This window comes from Anabas testudineus, chromosome 16 (assembly GCF_900324465.2).
Source record: "Anabas testudineus chromosome 16, fAnaTes1.2, whole genome shotgun sequence".
Taxonomy (NCBI): Eukaryota; Metazoa; Chordata; class Actinopteri; order Anabantiformes; family Anabantidae; genus Anabas; species Anabas testudineus.
In genome coordinates this window covers 7,751,499-7,772,296 of record NC_046625.1, presented here as the reverse complement: position 1 = coordinate 7,772,296, position 20,798 = coordinate 7,751,499, and the positions used below count along the sequence as shown (strand labels likewise).

The 20,798-nt window shown below is 41.9% G+C and overlaps 2 protein-coding genes across 7 annotated transcripts in view; both read right to left on the bottom strand.

The window, feature by feature from the left end:
* LOC113171155 (forkhead box protein O3-like) overlaps window positions 1–11,003 on the bottom strand; it is a 29,074-nt gene extending 18,071 nt beyond the window's left edge. The window contains exon 1 of the mRNA XM_026373540.1: window positions 9,438–11,003. Within this exon, the coding sequence (XP_026229325.1) occupies window positions 9,438–9,926 (489 nt within the window). The 5' untranslated portion in view covers window positions 9,927–11,003. The remainder of the gene's footprint in view (window positions 1–9,437) is intronic.
* Window positions 11,004–14,274: 3,271 nt separating this feature from the next.
* med18 (mediator of RNA polymerase II transcription, subunit 18 homolog (yeast)) lies at window positions 14,275–20,765 on the bottom strand. 6 transcript variants are annotated; one of them, XM_026372347.1, is made up of 8 exons: window positions 20,342–20,751; window positions 19,892–20,200; window positions 19,519–19,800; window positions 19,185–19,409; window positions 18,787–19,100; window positions 17,240–18,651; window positions 16,605–16,704; window positions 14,275–16,087 (listed from the first exon to the last, which is right to left on the bottom strand). In XM_026372347.1, the coding sequence occupies exons 7-8, from the start codon at window positions 16,675–16,677 to the stop codon at window positions 15,531–15,533; spliced, it is 630 nt and encodes a 209-aa protein (XP_026228132.1). In that variant the 5' UTR covers window positions 16,678–16,704; window positions 17,240–18,651; window positions 18,787–19,100; window positions 19,185–19,409; window positions 19,519–19,800; window positions 19,892–20,200; window positions 20,342–20,751; the 3' UTR covers window positions 14,275–15,530. The 6 variants fall into 6 exon arrangements, with proteins under 6 accessions (XP_026228132.1, XP_026228130.1, XP_026228131.1 ...); XM_026372345.1 differs by having other exon boundaries at window positions 16,889–18,651; window positions 20,342–20,750; XM_026372344.1 differs by lacking the exons at window positions 14,275–16,087; window positions 16,605–16,704 and having other exon boundaries at window positions 16,890–17,312; window positions 18,787–18,827; window positions 18,984–19,100; window positions 20,342–20,765.
* Between the last annotated feature and the right edge of the window lie 33 nt (window positions 20,766–20,798).

Sequence of the window (20,798 nt, the reverse complement as noted above, 5' to 3'; positions counted from 1 at the left end):
TCACACTTTTCTGAAAGTTAAGGATAAGCTAAAACCAAATGATCATACCGGGAATAACACTTATGCATTCTGCATCACGTCACTTTAGAAAGAGAAGAATGGCAAGACCGGCCTGTCCTGCCAGCTCAGATTGTTTAACTTTGATTGATCCCTTGTCGCGCTCCCTCTTCCCAGCACTCCTGCGAATGCCAAGTACTGTTGAGAATTAATTCTTTATAATAAACCAACAGCACACGTACAAATGACGCATCAGTCTCTGAGAGAACGCTGAACCTGTGAGGACCAGATGTTAACCCTGGCGACTGCAGTCCCAGCCAAGCTGTACTTCTAGTGATAGATAATGTTCCTGTCACACTCTTCTTCTCCTTTCTCTCTTTTGCCTGTGTGCACGTGTGTGTGTGTGTGTGTGTGTGTGACTGGCGCATGTGCATGTGTGGCCATCCTTCTACTCCAGTCAATCAATGAGCAGAGACAATTCCCAGAGTGACATTTACGGAGAAGAAAGAGAGCCATTTATCACTTTAGTTTTGGGATAATAAAAGAATGACTGAATGAGCCAGTGTGTCTGTATGTGTGTGTGTGTGTGTGTGTGTGTGTGTGTGTGTGTGTGTGTGTGTGTGTGTGTGTGTGTGAGGGAGGGAGAAAGCAGGCGAGAGAGAGAGAGAGCTAAAGATGAAAAGGGAATTTCAAAAGCACATGAAAGGAGCAGGAGAAATGAGTGAGGAAAGAGGGAAATGAGTGATAAAAAGACTACTTTGTGGGAAGGACTGAGAGTGTGAAGAAGAACAAGTGAGGAGAGAAGAGAAGGCCGTGAGTGACTGACAGTAAAAACGAGAGCACGAGAAAGAAGGGTAGGGAAAAAAAGCCTGGGGTACGGAAAGAAAAAAGGGAGAGAGACAGAGGAGAGGGGATAGAAAAAGGCTCTCGGCGCAAAGAGAAAACGAAAGAGAAAGAGGTGGAAGAGACAGATGAAAAAAAGAGTCCAAGACAGAAAGGGCGAGAGGAGACCGAGCGAGGCAGACGTGCTGGGTTCATTCAGGGCTATGAACAGACTCGGAGTTCAGACTTCACACGGTCAGCATACTAAACACCGGACCCAGTGTCCTGACCCAGATTCATGCTACTGACACACAAATCCAATTGGGGAGGCAAGAATTTCCCCCCCTCCTCCCTTCCAGACTCCCCTGAAACACACAAAAACACACACCCCTTCCCCCTCAACCCCAGCTGGTCTCACAGTCACCTCAATATCCAACAACCTCATCCCAGTGCAGTAACCTCCCACACATATGCTGGCTCCCACGCAGATTTGCTCACACGTGGTTTGTTTTGCACATATAAATGTACAGGCCCACGCAGAACCACACATGGGAAGTGATTACTTTCCAAGGTCAGTTTTCGGCTCAGGTGAGCCGACAATACAGCTCAGTAGGTTGAACTGTGCCAGTTCCTGACCAGCTTCTACCCGAGGTGACCTCCACAGCTCCATCCATCAGCCACAGCCACAGCCGCAGCATATCCACCATCCATTAGCATAACAAGCATCTTTCTCGAACATAATTCTTGCTACACCTCCTCTCCGCTGGCCCCTTTTTTTTTTCTATCCACCTGCTCCAATCAGTCAACGTTAACTACATTTCCCTTTGTTCGGCGGCTCCGTCCATCACAGGCTGGGACCGCCAAGCTCAGGTAAACTGATTGACGGCCCTTATAAGCTCCTCTTTCCCCTCCCACAATCCTTTGGCTCATGACAGAGGCTTGATGGACAGGCAGAGAAGAGTGAGAGACCCGGCAAGTGGCTGCCAGGAAGGGTTTGGAGATGGAGCATTGTGAAATACACCGTTTAGCTCAGCATATATCATCTCTTTCTCAGGGACAGACATGGCAATATGCACGCACGTAAACACATGCATTTACACGGACCCACATGGCCATCAATCCCTCGCATACAGGAAGAGTTATCCGACGAAGAGAAAAATTGAATTAGGAAATATGGACACTGTGATTTGTGGGAAGCTAGTTTTGTGGCTGGGAGAGAAATACAGCTTGGAGCACACTTCATCTTACAGCGAGAGCAAAGAGAAAGAAGCATCTGTATTGTTTATCTAAAGCCCCCATCGAGTTACAATGGCTTGATTTGAAATATTCATATACATGTATGACAAGATTAGGCCCATTATGTTGCTCTCTCAGCGGGGCTTCACTGAATGGACTGAATGGAAACCCATCAGTCAGTGTAAATTATGAAGACAAGATACATTACATAAGCCTATAGATGGGCACGAAGAGGACTATTATAGTAGCCAGATATCAATCATGGCAACACACATTCTATAGTGTCATCAGTATGATAATATGCTATAGGCTATTTCAAGGATAAACTCGCCATTATAATTTTTCACAGAGCAACCAAAGGAAAACACATAAGGCTTTGTGTAGTGTGCATCATAAGGCATTATATGGGTTATGTTGTGAGCATAAACATGTACAAATGTATACCTGAATCATAATGAACCATAAATCATACAGTATACAAGGGCTCGAGCAAATTTATATATTAATTTTCCTTATCCTTACTTAAGTTGTTAAAATAAATCAATTAATAATTTTGTGTACACATATGTGTAAAACTGTCATTAATCATTTTGTTATGTTATATCATAGAAGTTGGAAACAGCAAAGGCTGAAATTAATAATTGATCATCACAGTTTTTGATGATCATTTTCAACCATCTGATATGATTATTCAACTCTTTGTTTCGGGTCTACAACCTGCCACATCATCCTGCGGATTACGTCTTTGTTGGCCAGCGAAACAAAACATTCCACAGCGATGCCCAAACAGTGCAAATAAAAATAGCATGTTCGTAGTTTGTTACGGCTATTACGGTGTATGCTAATATGGATTAGGCAAGCCCGGGGCCAGCTTGCTGTGATAGGGTTGAGTACTGGATATGGAGCAGAACAGAGTGGAGTACAGCAGGCCCCGTAGTGGTAGGGAAAAAGACAGAGCCGACCCAGCGTGACTACCGCCTGCCTGAGTGGAGCAGCCTGCCTGCAATTAAGGTGGAATCAGGGAGAAATCTGCGCTGCCTTGATAATGAGCCTCGTCTGAATTATTAACGAGAGCTGTTCCCTCGGGACCTGGGCTCCCACTGAGCCCATCAACCCCCCCCAACACACCCACATGCACACACACACACACACACACACACACACACAGTTACACTCATACAAGGAAAAGATTGAGAGAAATACACTCAGAAGCATTCGCACACACACACACAGATGACAATCACATATTATGCACACTGACACAGATGAGCAACAAGCATGCCGCTACACACTGAGCCCAAAAAATTTCTAGCACCACAAGGACTAACACATTTTATTCACATGCTGAAGCGAATATCCAAAACCATTTACAACATTTGTAATACAAACATTTCTCTGGGACGAAATAACTTCAACCGCTGGCATCAGATTGAAACTGACAGACATTTTTTTCTGTATTAGAATAAGCTACTTCACCACAGCACTTGACTGAATGTGAAAACTGTCAAATATCTTGCATATTAGAAAAAGCCTTTGATGTGTGAATCCTGTCCATTGAGTCTTTGGTACTGAATCAGGCATGTGCAATAACAATGGGCACTTTCTTAACCTCATTACATTGGGACACAGCATGCTGAGGTATTTCATTTCTGAGATGTAAGCCAGTCATTACATGATGAGTCATTTATTGTGCATTAGTCATTTTGAAAAGTATTTATGGTCATGAATGAAAAATGCTTTATTCTAAATGTACTTTGGGTTTAATATTACTATCAACTCAACTGACAAAGATCTTAAAGACCTCTCTCATTTTTATTCAGCCTCTATACTAGAAGAATATAAACAGGGCTACACGTCAAAGGGATATTGTTGTCAATATAATGTGACTGGAGGGCAACTGAGCGAGAACGCAGTGATGTTTACTCCCATTTTATTGAAATGGTGTGTGTCTAGCAGCACTGCCATGACATGCAGACCCCCAAACAGAAGAAGACCTCTCCACCCCAGTTTAACAACCCGTTCCCATGAAATAAAAAGATGTGCTCTAATCACCCAGCACTGGTGTAAAACTCAAGGCTGTCCCCTTCTCCCGTCAAGTCTCCATGACATCAAACTTACACAGCCTCAGAGAGAAACACACACCACATTCTGTCCCTGCAGCTGTGAACAGTTTTGCCAAAAAAAAAAAAAAAATCCATGGGTGCTTACCAAATAGAGCCACACCTTCCATATAAGCCAATCGCTACGAGTCAGACAGGTTTCAAAACAAATCAGACAGCAAAACAGCGCCGTAGAAAGTCCACTTCCGCTCTCTGTCAGCCCCCTCCTCTCCCAAAAATGGTTCACCCCACCCAAGAACAGAGTGTTCCTCCATGGGTGGTTTGAGGAGGCACAAGTATGTTGTGTGTTTCGTGCAAATGCATGTGCCTAAGCCAGAGGGAATAGAGGAAACCATCGCCATAAATAGTGCAATGGGGAAAGAATGACAATTTCTCTATGCTTCTTCAGTTTGGAAGAAAGAAATGAACCAAGAAGAGTATTTAATATCATGAGAAATATCAGCAAATGGCTGTAAAAGAAAAGCATAGAGAAGTGTAAGAAGCTTGGTAAGAAATGCTTCAACAGCTGAAGTTCAGTTCAGCAGAGAAGAACATCCAAATTAGTTCAACCCTGTCAAATTGGGAACTTGATGGTCTCATCTTCTTGTATTCTGCTCCAAAAGGCCCAGTAGCTCAGAGGAGTCGAGCTGGGGGAAAATCCAGCATTGTTATCCTATTATCATTGAGATAATGTGAGATATGAGATTTCTCTTAGATAAGAGGAGGCAAGCTACTTAAGGCGGCGTAGACCACTGGCAAGAGACTGCTAAAGCTCAAAATCCTGACGCCATATCTACCTGGAGAAACACTTCTCACCTCAATTGGCCCTTGTGCCAAAAACCACTAAGACAGAAAGAATGTATAGAATGTGTAATGGGCAGACAGATGGATGGAGCAAAGAGAAAAGCGGAGAGATAAAAGAGATAGCATGGGTGTCTGGTAGATCGTGTGATAGGAGGCAGTGCTGTAATATCAAAGGCAAAATTATATTGTTTTTCACATTACCGTCTCCTGATTGCTGTCTCCCGTATTTGAATGCACGCCCGTGCTTTGGTAATTTGCATGTACATTAATCATTTTCAGTGAGAAATGAACTGCCATGGCTGCCTGAAGGCTGCAGAGGGAAAGGCAGTGAGAACAGTCTTCTTGGCATCAGATATCCGGCTCAACCTGAATATACTGCCTGAACCCAACCTGGCTCTGGCTGCAGGAGCCAAGGGGAGATGTAAGGTGCTCATAATCCTGCACCATAAATCTGTCCAGCATGCATCATATGCTCTCATTTTGTGAGAGTGTGTACATATATATGTGTGTGTGTGCGTGTGTGTCTGTCACACTCTCAAATTACTCTGCTCCCCTGAGCCAAGACGGAGGATAAAATATGAATCAGCTGAAGTCTAGGATAGTTTCCAGTCTCTTCAGACTCCCCAACCATCATCAAGCGACACAAGCATGCATTCCTATACACACACATACGCAACAGACACACATGCAGCTCTACACACTCTGAAAAGTTTGAAGTCTCTCCACTTCATCCTAAGCTTCTGTCAAACACACTCTCTGCTGCACATTTGACATTCATATCCCTCATATTTACGAAGTGTCTCTCCACTGCAGCTGCCGGAGCTCGTGCATGGTGACAGGACTACGAGAGTCTGTCCCTCTTTTTACCTATAAATCAATTAGATAAATTGATATGATTCAGCCCTGTTATAAACACTACTGCCTGAGGAGTCAGGGGGTATGTGTTTCATAGGATAAGACTATATATATATACCCTGATAGACATATTTCTCTCTTCACCCGTTTGTGTTTCCTTTTCACTGCCCTACAATCGCTTCCAATAATGGAAGCCCTGTGACCTTTTGCCCTGCTGACCCTGCACAGGCCACTACCTAAATATACTATATAAATAAGAGTCTAGTCGATTTGGATTAAAGTGTCTGAGTGACTGCCTGGCACCCTGGCTGACCTGCTGCGCAATGCCTTGGCATCCGACTGCTCTAAGTGCTGGAAGAATCACTGTGCTGTAAACACATACAGAGAAAACTATATCCTGTGCATGAAGTCAACACAGATGCACTGTACTTTTGCAGTTGCATACACCCAAATCAGATGATGTCTTAAACGCCTATATCATACATTTCTATTTTAATAGACTTTATACACAAATACAGTGTGTGTTCTAGATCTTTGTATCCCATTACTACTCATGCTGACATGTACAATAAAGCAACCCTCTCAGCATAACAATAGCATTATCTAACCTCCTGGAACTTAATTGAACTTCTGGGTGCCTACAGGGCAATCCCCGCGCCAAGTTCCCTTTAAAGTCGCCATTAGAGGCATTATGAAGTCAAGAGCAACACTATGTACCATTCTCTGCACTGACATGCTGTCAGACCAATCAGTGGGCCCAAACACACACGCCTATAGAACTGGACAGCCCCTCCCCCTGCACTAGCCCCCACAAAGATACACACAACACTAAAGACCCTGATGCTTTGTTGCAATTGACATGTGCTTCTCCTACACACAAAGGCAGAATGCATCCACTCTGATGTAATTAACTATAAACCACACATATTCAGTATCAAACTAAATTTGTCCTGCAAATTACTTGGTTGGATCAGATTAGTTAGAGAACGTCAGAAAAAAGAAAGGCCAGTGATGTTACCACTAATCTACACTACAGTTGTGACTGGTGTCCCAGTGGAAGGTGTAACAGGGGTCAGAAGTACACAATTCTACGTAAACTCCCTCCACTAAGAAGCTGATTAAGAAGCTGTGACCTCGGAATACTGCAGCCTTCCTAGAAGTCAGAAGCCATCTATTTATAGGTAATTATAGGGGCTTAATGGTACTGTCTGCCTAGCATCACATCCTTCCCAACAGGACTCAACTTTTCAATATTATTTTCCTAGAATGGCCATGACAGTCGGATATCCCCTGCACACAAACACCCCAACCCAAACTCATTCCCCTATCTGCAAGTCACCCATGCCAACTACTAAACTACACTACTTAATTTCATTTTATTTCATCAGCAGCTTACCATAAATTATTTTAGCTTTTTTTTTTTTCTTTCCCAGCCACAACAGCAAAAGCGGCCTGTTTCGCATCTAATGCTTTTCTCGTGCATGATGTTGTTGATTGAGATGAAAATGCAGTGAATGATACAAGCAGTGTTTTCCAACTCACAAATGCTGCTGTCAAATATAATTGCCTGATATGATTGTAAAATTACATGTATGAGAGTGCACCTGCTTTATGCGCAAGTGAGGGGGGAGGTAGCAGGATTTGTGGTCTTGGTTCATGGACTAAATCTGAACATGTGACTTCATATTAACCTTGTCAAAGTGGGTCTTACAAGCTGACTTTACAAGCAATCCTACTGTTAATCTCTCATGAAGCAGATAATGTTTTATGTGTCCACACCCTTTAAATTCCACGACTGCTTTAATGAAATCATTTGCATATAAATTTCTTCTCATGCAATGCAAAAATCAACTTGCCACAGGATGCAAATATGAAGATTTATGGACCTCCTGTCACACTCCTAACAAATAAAATATTCGACAGAGCTTCACTGTGAATTCAAGATCATGATAATTCAAATAGCATTTCCTATTTGATGAGCCAAAGGTAAAAACATTTATTGCAACAGCCAAGATAGGCAGTTGCATCAGAAATTAGGTTTTGACTGTACATGCTGTAAATCTATGCTGCCGAGTGACATTACGCGTTTATCCACTGGGTGTTTGTTTGGTTCCTGTAGGTAAGCTGCACATGTGATTTCTAAGTGTATGTTTACATCTCAACACAGTCTCTGACCAAAACCAGGTCGGCTGTGTGACCGACGTTATGGCTGTCTGCTTTAAACAACTTACCTAATCCCCCATCATTACCTGGAATGGGACCCATGTCTTGCCTGTGGCCTGAAATAGGCTAGGACCACAAACTGACCCCTAATTTGAAGCATCACAAATAGCAGACTGAGCCTTTGGAGCTAAAGATAAAGAGGCCCTGTGGCTGAAGACTCTCAATGCAAGTGCAAGGCTAATGAAACGAAGTCTACCTGGAGACACGCCTTAGCAGAGTTCAGTTTAATGGGACAGGATTAAAGTATCGGTCAGGTGCTTGTGATTACGGCTGAGGCCAGAAAAGGAGACAGAGTTTACGTTATGCAACAGCAAAACAACAGGTTTTGGCAAAAGACTGGTTCCTCTGACAGGCAAAGATATGAATGTATGCAGCTGTGTGCGTTAGGTGATATGAATGGCACACCTAAATAGTTCCTAGATTAGGAATACTACAACAGTGGTAACTCTTATCTAACAAGATCAATCTTGTAATAAACATCAACAGCTTATTTAATAATGGCCTATGAAAGAAAAGGGATATAACTGGTTAATGTGAAGTCATCTGAAAAATGAATGAATGAATAAATAAATAACAGATTTAGCAGTCTTCTGATGACTGACAATGCATCCGTAAAACCCATGATAGTGTTCCGCCTCCATCACACATCACCGTGGAAATGAGTCTTTTCAGAAGCAAACTTCACATCTAGTGTCAAGGTCTCCGCTCAGCAAAGGTGCATCATCAGGACAAGCACCGCTGCCCCGCTGATGGTCCTGCCCCTTCTCCCTGTCCTCAGATTGGCATAATGAATAGAAACAAGATGAGGTTGGGAGCAGAGGCTGATAACATGGGCAGATCTCCAGGATGTTACTCTAGGCTCTCAGCCAGAGAGGCAGCGGTGGTGGACTGTGGTCAGTTATGAACACCACTTGGAATATTTACATTATGGACAGCTGACCTATGATCTCCCACAAGTGTCACACTGTTGATTCCTGGATGGGGTTTTAAACAGATAAAAAGAAAGACAAGAAAGCGTGCACTGCCTATTTGCACTGCCTATTTGCATTGAATACTTTATTATATTTATCCGTCAGTTTTCTTTTTGTGAATGTCATGTTCAACTACGCACTCTGGCCATCGTGCTCTACTCTCTGCAGCTGGAACGAGCAAAGCCTTGTTACACACACAGCAAGTGACTCCACTCCAGTCTATCACATGCTGCCATCAATGACCCATTAGAATGACTGACGGCAGTAATGAACTAAGACAAGATAACGCATGGCACCATTCATGCGTAACTGACACGGAATCCCACAGTGACATGAGTATGGCACAGGGGGCGAGGGGATCAAAATAGCTTAGTGAATAGGAATCATGGTCAATATTATCACTAGACACTCCGTGTGTTCTTTTCCTTACCTTCCAGCCAGCTGAGCTGTTACTGTCGCCCTTATCCTTGAAATAGGGCACATAACGGACCATCCAGTCGTATATCTGTGACAGCGTGAGTCTCTTTTCTGGTGTGCTCTCAATGGCGCGGGTAATGAGATCCGCGTAGGACTGGTTCCCCCACGCGTTCCGCCGCGAGGATTTGGCTTTGCGCAGCGGTCCGGTCACATCGAGAGCCGCGCCAGCCAGGCATGGGTGCGTCGCGCCTGTGGGTGCCGGGGCGCCGGCTGGATGCTTCAGCTCTCCCGGCGTTCCGCCCACGAGCCCCGCTCTGCAAGCGGGTACGTCCTCTGGTTCCACCTTGATGTTGGCCAGTGGAAGACCCCCGCTGACCTCGTGTCCGCCGGGGAAGTCCTCCGGACAAGGCAGCGGCCAGGTGCATGAGCGAGGCCGGCTTTGCGGTTCGAAATCCGAGTCACCCTGATGAGCGTCTAATTCGTCGTCCTCCATCATCAGCATTTACCCTTCACTTGGAAATGGAATAAATCAAATGAAGAGCAAGGGAGGAAAATACCTCCACGATTCCCTTATCCCACTGTCTTCAATGTGTCTTTACGTTGAAATTCGCCTTGTAATACGGCTGTTGAGCTCCCAGTCTGAATCAATAAGAGGCAATTCAAAGGAGTAGAAGACTCATGATGAATAGAAGGAAAATCACTGCTTCGCGTGCAGAGACAAGAGAAGTAATAAAAGTAATAACAATTTTTCGTCCATTTTACCTGAAGTAAAATATCAAATGAGGAATAAGATGCTTTTTATTTGACAGTCCACATCACCTGAAGACAGCCGGTCTCAAACGTGTGTCAGAGCCAGTCATGGGGGCTCTTCAATCCAGTTGCAGCAACAGATGATATTTCAGATAAGAAGCATGTTTGCCAAGCAGCCGTCGACAAATCCTCCAGAAGACAACAGGAAGAATAGGAAAAGAGAGGGGAAAAAATCACCAGGGGTGTGTGGAGAGCATCCACTGAGGCGATAATGCGCGATTACCGTGAATTATTAAATCTTCCAGTCTGCACGGATTAAGCTGGCAGCGGCACATTCAAGTCCATTCAGCCTGAACAGCACCCAACTGTCTGCAATTATAATGAAGAGGCGTGCGTATGTGACGAATCGATAAATTCCCAGTCTGAGAAATATAAAGGAAAAAAAAAATAGTCCAACGATCAAATCTCGTATCCACTTACGAGGATGATAAAATTGGCTTTTATCACACCTCCTCTTGCTCCCATCTATCCCCTTCCCCTTTCTCACTCTCTCAGATCCCACACATGTTCTCATTTGCTTACAACTCGTTCCGTCGATGTGAACCGAGGATGACGCGCCGGCGCTGTAGTGGAGATGCTGCCAATTGGAGTGTGCTCACGAAATCAATAGTCTACACTCCGAACATGATTACAGCGAAATCCCGAACTCTCTCTCGCTCTCTCTCTTTCTCTTCACCATATCTTTTATGAACTGAGGGAACAAACCCCGAATTCTTAATCAAAACTCTGCCTAAATATGTTTTGGCGAAGCGCTTTGTGCGCCACACTGCACGTCCAATCGTGAGCCAGTGTGAAACGCACAGATGGGGAAATTCCTGCACAATTTCAAAAGGGTTTTTTTTTTTTTATTTATTTATTTTAAAAATACATTGTTTGTCTTTCTACGTAACAAATTGTCCCGTGCACTAACTGCAGAGTCCAAATGCCCTCCAGGGAGAACTCACGGCGCGCAGGAGGTTTCATCCCTGCTGATTATTTGCCGGCTAGACCTCAGTGAGTGTAATTTTCTATGCCGATTAGACAGATTTAGCACAGATTAAGAGAGATTAGGTAACCCTAGATTTTCATCTGGGAGGAGTGAGGTGAAATGGGGCTTTTTTTTTTTTTCTCAGAGGCCAGAATCAAAAATGATCTCTGCTCCACACTCCAACCAAAGTGGGGATAAAAAAAAAAAAAAAAAACACTTGCATATTATCATCTCAAATTTCATTTGCAAAGCCGCAACGCCAAAGAGTCTGCTCTGCCAGACACAGCCCTGGAGAGACCCGTGTGCGTAACTCTGCTACAATGACCGATGGGGGATTCCGCCCCTCATCCCACGCCCCCCGCCTAAAATCAGACAGCGGGGCGGGCACACAGTCACAGGTGCTCTGCTCCCATTGGCTGTTTATTTTCCCTATAAATGCTGTTAGAATAAAAATCTGGGTTGGTGGTTTTACGCTGGACCTCACAGTTTCACTCTGGCAGGCTATTTTACACCAACAGTCTTCCTCAAATTTTCATTCCCAGCCACATCTGCTCTGTTGATGTTGCTGTGGGGACTATTATTCATTCATTACTTATTCATTATTATTCAAACTATCAAGAGAGAATTCGATAAGACATATTTTATCAGACATAAAACACAGTCATATGTGAGAGGAACACATGCACTGTTCGTGAGCACAACCAAACCCAGTCCCTGTGAAGCAAGGTGGCTGGCAATCTCAGAGGACCCCACCCTTTTCATGCAAAGCCTGCATGCACTGGAGCCGTACTTGAAAATTACACATGGCCACACTGAGCACTCACACATGAACGATGCTGAAGTGTGTGTCAAAAATAGCCCACTTTTAAACAGGGAGGATGTGTCATACAGTGTGTCATGGAGTGACTTAATGTTGAACATCAGTGAGATCATGGTTAAAATGCCATGTTGCTAGTACGTGTAAAAAGTCCTAATTCTCTTCCACTTTGGATTAATGGTCCATTCTTTTAATTCATTATTATATGCAAGGTGGGGGATATTTGAATTTGTTGGATATCGTATCCTCTGGTCACTAACAAAACGTTCTTTATGTGAAGCTTGTGGACAAGTCGTATCACTTGTTATCACCTGAGATTACATACATATAAAGTGAAAAAGGATGACCAGACACAGAGATTCCCTGCAGGACTGAATCTCCACAGAGACGAGCAGCGAGGAGTAAGCACGAGTTTTAAAAGTACGTATGTTTGGTCCCTTCTAGGGTGTCTGCTACGCTGTCCCCATACCAGACATTCCAGAGGCAGCGTGGCTGGCTTCGGGCTCTGAGCAGCTCATCCTGGAACAGCACGTTCTGCACAGCAGTAATCACCTCAGCCAGCCACAAGCAAGGCAGAGCAGCACAGCAACAACAAGGCACATCTTTGTGTCTGTCAATTTGCATCCTTAAAAAGTTCTCTGGAATTTCATTCACATACGGAAAGAGACATATTTTTTTCCATCTGTTTCTCCATCCTCATTTCTTTAGCCCTGCCACTTTAGCCATTCCTGGCAAGCTCGTGGTGTTGTGCAATTTATCCCTGCACCCCATTCCACCCGAGGGATTAGGACAAGAGAAAGCTGGAGAAAAAGCAAGAACATGCTTTGGAGATCGATGCCTGTCTGAGTGAACACCTCCCCTGATTCTCCTCCCCTCTCGGCAAACAACCCACACTCTCTAACAAGCATATGGGCTCCCAATGACACAGGAAAGAGAGGGCTCAAATCCAAGTAATGGGAATGTTTCTGAGTAGGCAAAGCTTGGATTTTACCCATTTGTGGCACTGGCCCAAAGTAGGTTGACTTAAAAACTTCCTGCCCCAGGCAAGAACCAGCTTTCTGTGGAATCTTGGCTTCTGCGCTGCCAACTATGAACATTAGGTTCAGAGGCAGCAAATACAACTGGAGCCAAGACTTTTAATTAAGACTGTGTTTTTGAATGGAGAGTAAAGTCTTGTGCAGGTAATGGCTTCTATTTCCAATTCAGAGTTCTGACAAAATATGATTAACACTATCTGCCTTATCCAATTAATTATATTAAAGACCCAGGACAACCAATTGGTCCAAAGAGGAAAATCAGTGTGAGCTGTTCTCATACCCAAAAGTGCAGCATGTATAACTGTATTTCATAAAATGATGTCAAGTATGTGTAAAGGCTGAAGAAGTAAGTGGACAGTGAAACAGTTACAATGCAACTGCAAATTCCACCTTAAGATATGAGACTTTACAGACTATATGCATTTCTTTGTCAACAGGTGTCTACAGTATAACCAGTGTACAGTACAGCCACTGCTCTGAATGTTTCTGATTTATATCAGCTGAATACATTTAGGTTTTGGAATTAATATGATATAATCATTTTTCATCATTATCAGGTGTTTTATAGACTCAATCCCTCAATGAATCAGAAACAATAAAAGGCTCTGTGTGTATATATTGATTTTGAAAATGAATATAAATAGAATACAAAAACTGCTAATAGACTAAAAACAAAATGTAACTGAATCAAAATATTTGTTACTCTGCTATGGAAAGAGAGGCGTCTCACTGAGTCCACACTCAAAATATTCCAAAAGTGGCCTATTTCCATACCTACAATGAAAGCTAATGAGTCTTAAGATCACTCACTTACATATTTTAACAGACTATGAAACCTTATTCACAGACTTATCATTGTTGCATGTGTGTGTTGGAAAAGGATGTCATTTCGGTCTCAATTTCTTGAAATAAACCATATAGCATATCATATTGCTTCTGGCAACGAGTTAAATCCTCACTTGTGCAAGTCAGTGGTTGGCTACATCCACAATAGCCGGGTAGGCCTGATGCCAAGACACTGATTAGCCAAGCTATGCCTCTGTTCTCCAGGCAGTGTGGAGTGGAGGTGCAGTGGGAGTCCAGCTCATCACCAAAGAGCACTGTGCTAAACACAAGTTTAAGTGGAAGAAAGCCAGCAGACTGTAGTGTATTCATGCTGGACATATAAAGCCTTGGGCAAGGAGGCATCTGCCTCTTCAATACATAATTCACTCAGAGCTGAAACATCATGCTTTACTCCTAAGGGCCAGTAGTCTGCTTCTGGTTGCTGCAACATAAAACTGTCTCCATCAGATAATTCGGTCTCACTGATGGACGTCTTCTACTGAGTAGCAAATTATGAAATCAAGTTCAATTTGACCAAAAAACAAATTACCTTCATAACACAGAAAATGTGCCAGGACTATATTCTACAGAATAATTGTTGTCCAAACGCAAGTGGAAGCAGTGTCATCTCACCTTTACACCCAGCATGCTTATCCTCATGAGCCTTGATATGCAGGTAGGTCAACACACTGAGACAGCCTCAAGCTCTTGCTTCAAACATGTACATAGTAACTTTACATTGCAACTCCTGCAAATGCATCTTCCAGTAGGGATATTATTAGAAGCACTCATGTCTTATTACCCAAATTATTATCATAACTGACAGGATGTGCATCAGTTAGTTCAGTCTCCACAGCATATTGGCCATGTTGCTACAGAGGTACACAGGCAATGTTAGATTTCAGCATGAAGAGTGAAGAACCCGAGGCAGCTGTAGTGCTTTCATGTGTAATAGTCCCAGCTCAAGTTCCCGTGAAAGAGGCACTAATGGGTTAACAGTAGAAATGAGAGGGGAAGAGAGGGAAAATCAATGCTTTTGTTGAGGGGAAGAAAGAAAGGCTTTCACAGGTCTATGTATCATTAAGCAATTGAGAAAGCTAATTAGAGTGGGGGGGGGGGGGGGGCGTGCAGATCTCACAGCTAATTATTTCCATGGCAACCACAGCTCCTGTGGATGATCTGAGGTAGTTTGGTTTGCTCCAATCAAAACAGAGTTTCACGAAGCACAAGAGAGACCCCTAGTGGGTTAAAATGGCAGTTAATGAGTTGATAATCAACAAAGTGATGATACAGGATAAGACGGGTACTTCAGTAGAAAATGTATAAGGTTTGGGGCTAAATTACCTCATACTCTGAAAAGCTGATAGTTGTTGTCACAACTTATAGTTTTGTTTTGCCGAAGTGATAAGATGTATGAAAGTGATAATCTAATAATTTACAGTCGTTGGTGAAAAGTGATGGGAAGCAATTATACATTGTGGTGATAGAAACATTCTCCACAAATCAAGTAGGCCAGAAGTGTAACTGTTAAAGCAAAGTTGCAATGTATTTCATTTTATAAAAAATTAGATTATAAAAAAAAAAAGCAAACAAACACCAGAAAATGTCCACTGTTAGTCGAAGAGGACTTGACAACCTTAATTATGTAACTTAATGTCTCTGTTTGCTTGGGTCGATCTTCTCTAGGTGGACTAGGGGTTTGAGCTGCTCAGCAAAGCTGCGCATGTCCTCTGACACAGTGTCCTGGCCAGCTGGAGCCAACACACTCAACTCCACCAAGTATGACAGTGATAAACGCTCTGTATTCTCCGTGTTCCCTGGTACTAGGATGCGCGACAACTTGCTAACCACAACTTTCATCGCACCTTTGCGAAATATGTGTCCAGTAGTCACAAATTCATGGTCCATGCGGAAACCCATCTCATTCAGGAACTCCGGCAATGTGTGAGAGGCAGCCACATCAACACAATTGCGTACAAGAGCATGGCGGCTCTTGTCTCCCACTTCAGGTTGGCCCAGATAACGTAGATGCCATGGAGATGTGGGATGAGAGAGGGAGCGCCTGGCACGCAGAAGGAAAGGGTTGCCTTGCTGGCCTTTCAGAAGATAAACCAGTTCATGATCTGTAAAGGTCTCAGGTTCCATATTGTCACACAGACCTCGCAGGCGATGTAAGAGGCTTTCGAGAGCCTGGTCCAACACACTACCTGAATTGTTAAAGAGAAAACAGGTGCACAAATATAAATGATGTGTTCTGATGACTTTGACTGCAAATAGTTGTGTAATTTCAACATACATAATACAAATTCACACAATATCCACAATATAGCATTCTAAACAAGAGCCATGCAATAAAATCTCAACTTCATAAATTTATGTTTAATTTTTGTTTGTCCTAGTGTTGGATTTTACTGCATTTATTGCAGAACAAAGCATCTACACCTGTCCAGGCATACCCAGAGTATGATGGTACAGTGAATAAGCCTACACAGACAAAGTCGTGTGCATCATTGTACCATTATACAGCTATCAAACCTTCATTATGTCTGCATCTAAAGTGCAGCACCTGATGGCTGATTGCTAAAGTTAATGAAAGTTAGATGTTTATTAATTAATTGGTTGAAAAATAGGCCACAAGACCTGTGTTTTACATTGCAAATGAAAGTTAGCATACTACAGCTAGCTATAGAACAGTTAACGTTAGCTATTTCGTCTTCATCTTACCTTGTAGGAGGTATTCCATCATATTAATTGTGCCCCCAGTGACAGGCATTACAGTGACAGGTGGAGCCTCCATCTCTTCTCAGGAACTTTGTTTTCGAATCTAAAAGACGACAAAAGGTTGGTGGATTAATTTGACTGTTAGCTAACTAACTGAGTTGTTATCTAGCTAGTTAACTGCTACTAACGTTGCTCGTAAGCTAGCTAATTCAAGTTAGCTAACTCATTTGATTCATTAAAGCTAACGTTGCCAGAGAAAACCAAAATAACAAAATACAGCTGCTCACCTGTCGGGGAAATGCTGTTTGCCTTTGGCAGACCCACTGCAGTACCGATTACTCGGTAACGACAAGTCTCACTGGGTCTTGTTCAATAAACACACGGCTAATGTTTGTAGTTAGTGTTAGCTGTCTAGCTCACAGCTAGCTAATGCTAACCAAGTTATCCCGCTTAGCCACAATGTTTGCTAGCTGTTGGTGGAGTTACCGTGCTAACCTTAAGCGTTTCAGTGTTAGGATATCTGAACAATACGACAAAAATATATGTTTATGAACGAAAAGCTAATTTAAATAAATACAGCTAAGCTGTTCGGGTCCTAATTACAAAAAGAAAGAACACACTGGGTGAGTTATAAGCACCTTGCTTCCTTTTCTTCCTCGAGTGTGTTCGTAGATGTTAGCATCCAGCTTTAAGGCGCATTGCAGCCACCTGCTGGAGGACAGTTAATACCCATAAAGACCAATATCCCACTATCAAACTAATGTGGTAAAGTTATATTTTATTCCCATATAAAAGTGCAAAGTACTGGATACTAGAGTACCTCAACATTGCAGACACTCTGAGATAGCTTAACAAAGTATTACAAGAAAACAAATTTAAGAAATATACAAACTTTGCTTCTACTTTTGTGGTTAAGCAAAAGAAAACAAATGATAATGGTGGTAGACCTAACCTAATATCCTGCTGCACAACCTTTAGACACAGTCACTGCACTCACTGCAGACTCAGGGCGCCCGGTGCCAGACACAGCAAACCCCCAAACATAACCCAGCTAACACTCACAGTAGGTCGTGTTCTTTTAGTTTTGTTTTTTTAGTTTTCCATCAGCTGATGTGATTTAACAAAAAGCTCTAGTTTTGTCTCATTTGTCCAAAGAGCACTCTCCCAGATGGATTGGAGCTTGTCTATCTGCATTTTACCAAAAGCCGGTCTGTCCTGAATATCTTTAGAAAATGTCCTTAGCTCTTTGTCCACCATTCTTCTTTTCAGTCTTTGGTTCTTTTTCATTCACATCCAGGGAGGTTGGCTACAGTCCCATGGACCAAGTTTTTGCAACTTTGGTGACAGGGACAATAAACTGCTTGGAGATTATGTTTACTTTTGAAAAGACAGTCAGAGTTAATAATCAGGACTTTATCATTCTTTATTCTTTATTCATTTTGTTAGTTTAAAGTTATTTTATTAACGTTAACTGGGGTTTCTTTTGGTTTTGTGAAAGGGTACAAACAAATTTGTCCCCACTTGTAGTTTCACTTTCTGACCCTAGAGTGTGATGTAATAAGCAATCTCTTGTTGACTCAACTTCTTGACTTACTTCTTGACAATTAGTAGTGTAAATGCATAAAAAATAATTACAATCAGTTATAATAGTTTTTATATAAAACATCTGTTCAAAATAATTGAAATACTAAAGTCTTGCGTTAAAATCCTCTGGACCAAACTAAAGATTTTGGGTTGCACACCTAACTTTTCTGTCATTTTGGAGAAAGGAATCTTCAGAAATTATAATAGTGTAAAGAACAAATTAAGTATTTTGCATAAAAACTTATTTTATGTGAAATAGTGATTGAAGATAAGAAGAAACATATAATTATACCAGTGAAGAGAAAAACTATTATGATGACAGTGGTCTTAATTTCAGACCTTGTGTCTATAGTTTTATTTCACTGTACACACAACCACTGTCACTGATATGTTTTATATTGTTTGTTGTCTTAGGAGGTGTCCGGAAAATAATTGATGAATAAATAACTGAAGACTCTTCTTCCACCTGCAGTAAGAGGTACAACATTTCATTACACAACCAAAACTACACGCATGCCAGTTATTTCTTGCATAATCTGGTCAGTAGCATTAGGTTGTAATAATATTATTACCATCACAGGTATATTCGAATAACACTTACCATGGCATCAATGTTACAGCCAGAAGGATTATGAGAAACATCTTTAAAGACACACAAAGAGAAACAGACTTAACAAGAACATGTATACGTGCCCTAGCCCCAAACACTTTGAACCCTGTCACACATTGTGCATCAAGGCTGCAGACCACTAAACACGCTTTAAACAGGAAGTTTCAATAAGATAGAGCATATCCTACCTCTCTTTATTCTTAGACTGAGGTAGAAAATTAAAAGTGCAAGTAAAATAAGACATGTAAGTGCTGCCGATGTTCCATAAATAACTGGTTTCAGATATCCAGGTTGTGTATTTGTGCCTGTAAAAACCAAAAATAGAATAACTAGTATTCTTCTGACTCAGGTCATGAGTTCTTTACAGAGAAATACAGCAAAACACCCACCTTTTGTTGTGATTGAAGTATTTGATGGTGCATGAGTGCTGTTAGTTGTACTATACACATCAAACATCTGCTTTGCACTACAATTTAAAGACCCATGGGGAGTCACGTTCACAGCTATAGTTCTGGTGCCTGTCGCCTCATTTGATGTACTGTTGAGTTTAATGTAACTCAAGTCCACATCACACGTCACAGTACAAGAAACAGATGAATTCCAACTCGAGTTTACTGTAGTCGAGCAAAAAAAGATTTAAAGTTAAACAGTTTAATATTAACATACATAAGACACTGAATATTTGTGATACAATACATTGTACCTATGATTTTCTAACAGTACCTGTGATTACACACAAGTTGACAGTATATATCTTCTGTGTGTGTCCACATTTATTCGTCCAGCAGGTATATTTCCCAGCGTCTGCTGTTTTGACAATTGCAATGTGTAAAGACTTGTTGAAAGTCACAACATCTGTCTTAGGTCTTGTTGCTGCCGAGTTCCTGAGTGTTGTGTAATTCGCGGCAAAAGTCCATTTAAAGTGAGTTAATTCACTTGGACATGAATATGTAAAACTGCTGCCTGCAGTCACGTATACTGTCCCAATAATATCATTATGAATTTCTGAAAACAATAATAATAATAATAAATTAATAAATGTACACAGCAGGTTCATATCTCAGATTATGTCTTAAAAACTTCAAACCTTTGTTACCTTTTGTCACCCTGACGACTATGGACTGTTCACTCTTGCACATGTCTCCATAACAATTTTGGCACCAGTACAGGCCTTGATCATCCTCTGTAAATGTATCGATGACCAGGGCACGATCACGCGTAACACTCCCTCTGCGATGAAAGGCATTGTGGTATTCCACTCCTGTCTTGTCTTTAAAATGTATCTGGATTTTCTCAGCATGTTCATCCTTCTTGTAAAACCATTTAAAAGAGTTTGAGTTACTTTTGTCATGTTGACAAGGTATCTTGGCTTGACATCCCAGCGAGAATTGGAGGTTATAAGTATCTGCCAAAATATCAGTTTTCTGTTACAACACTAAAAGTATCTTGAAAAATGACACGTAATAAGGTGCTCTATTTATAATAGTTTGTATAATTAGAAATATTTAGAAAGAAGAAATATGAATTGCTTTAAGCAGCTACTTACTGCTTTTTGAGGCGAAGGAGTTCCAGATAATCATTAAAAAAATAAAAGCTTTTATCATCATGGCTGAGGCAGTCACGTTCCTACAGAAGTAAAGACAAATACTGAGCAGAAAGCCACACTCCCTCTGTGGCTCTATTCCAATTGATATTTAAAACAAAGATCAGAGACTGTGTGTTGCTTCAGGAGGTTTTAGATTTAGTGTAACATCTAAATTCATGTTGACACATCGGAAGTGGTCCAACAGACAATGCAGAGGAAATTTCACCCACGCTATTTTTCTGATGGTGTGGCATTTATCTACGTTTTGCTTTAGCATAGATGACAGCACATTTAGTAACAAGTTAAATTTCTCATTTGAAGGTGTCAAACTGTTTTTACTCACTGCTTTTTATGTAAATTACCTGCAATAATTCAAAAATTCAAAATTGTGCCTTTAATTCAGTTTACACTTTATTCA

Coding starts and splice junctions, on each gene's coding strand:
- med18 (XM_026372343.1), bottom strand. CDS start 20,402: ATGATGATAAAAGCTTTTATTTTTTTAATGATTATCTGGAACTCCTTC. Junction 19,410..19,518: donor CAACTTGTGTGTAATCACAG/GTACTGTTAGAA, acceptor GCTCGACTACAG/TAAACTCGAGTTGGAATTCA. Junction 18,828..18,983: donor CAGTCTAAGAATAAAGAGAG/GTAGGATATGCT, acceptor GTGTCTTTAAAG/ATGTTTCTCATAATCCTTCT.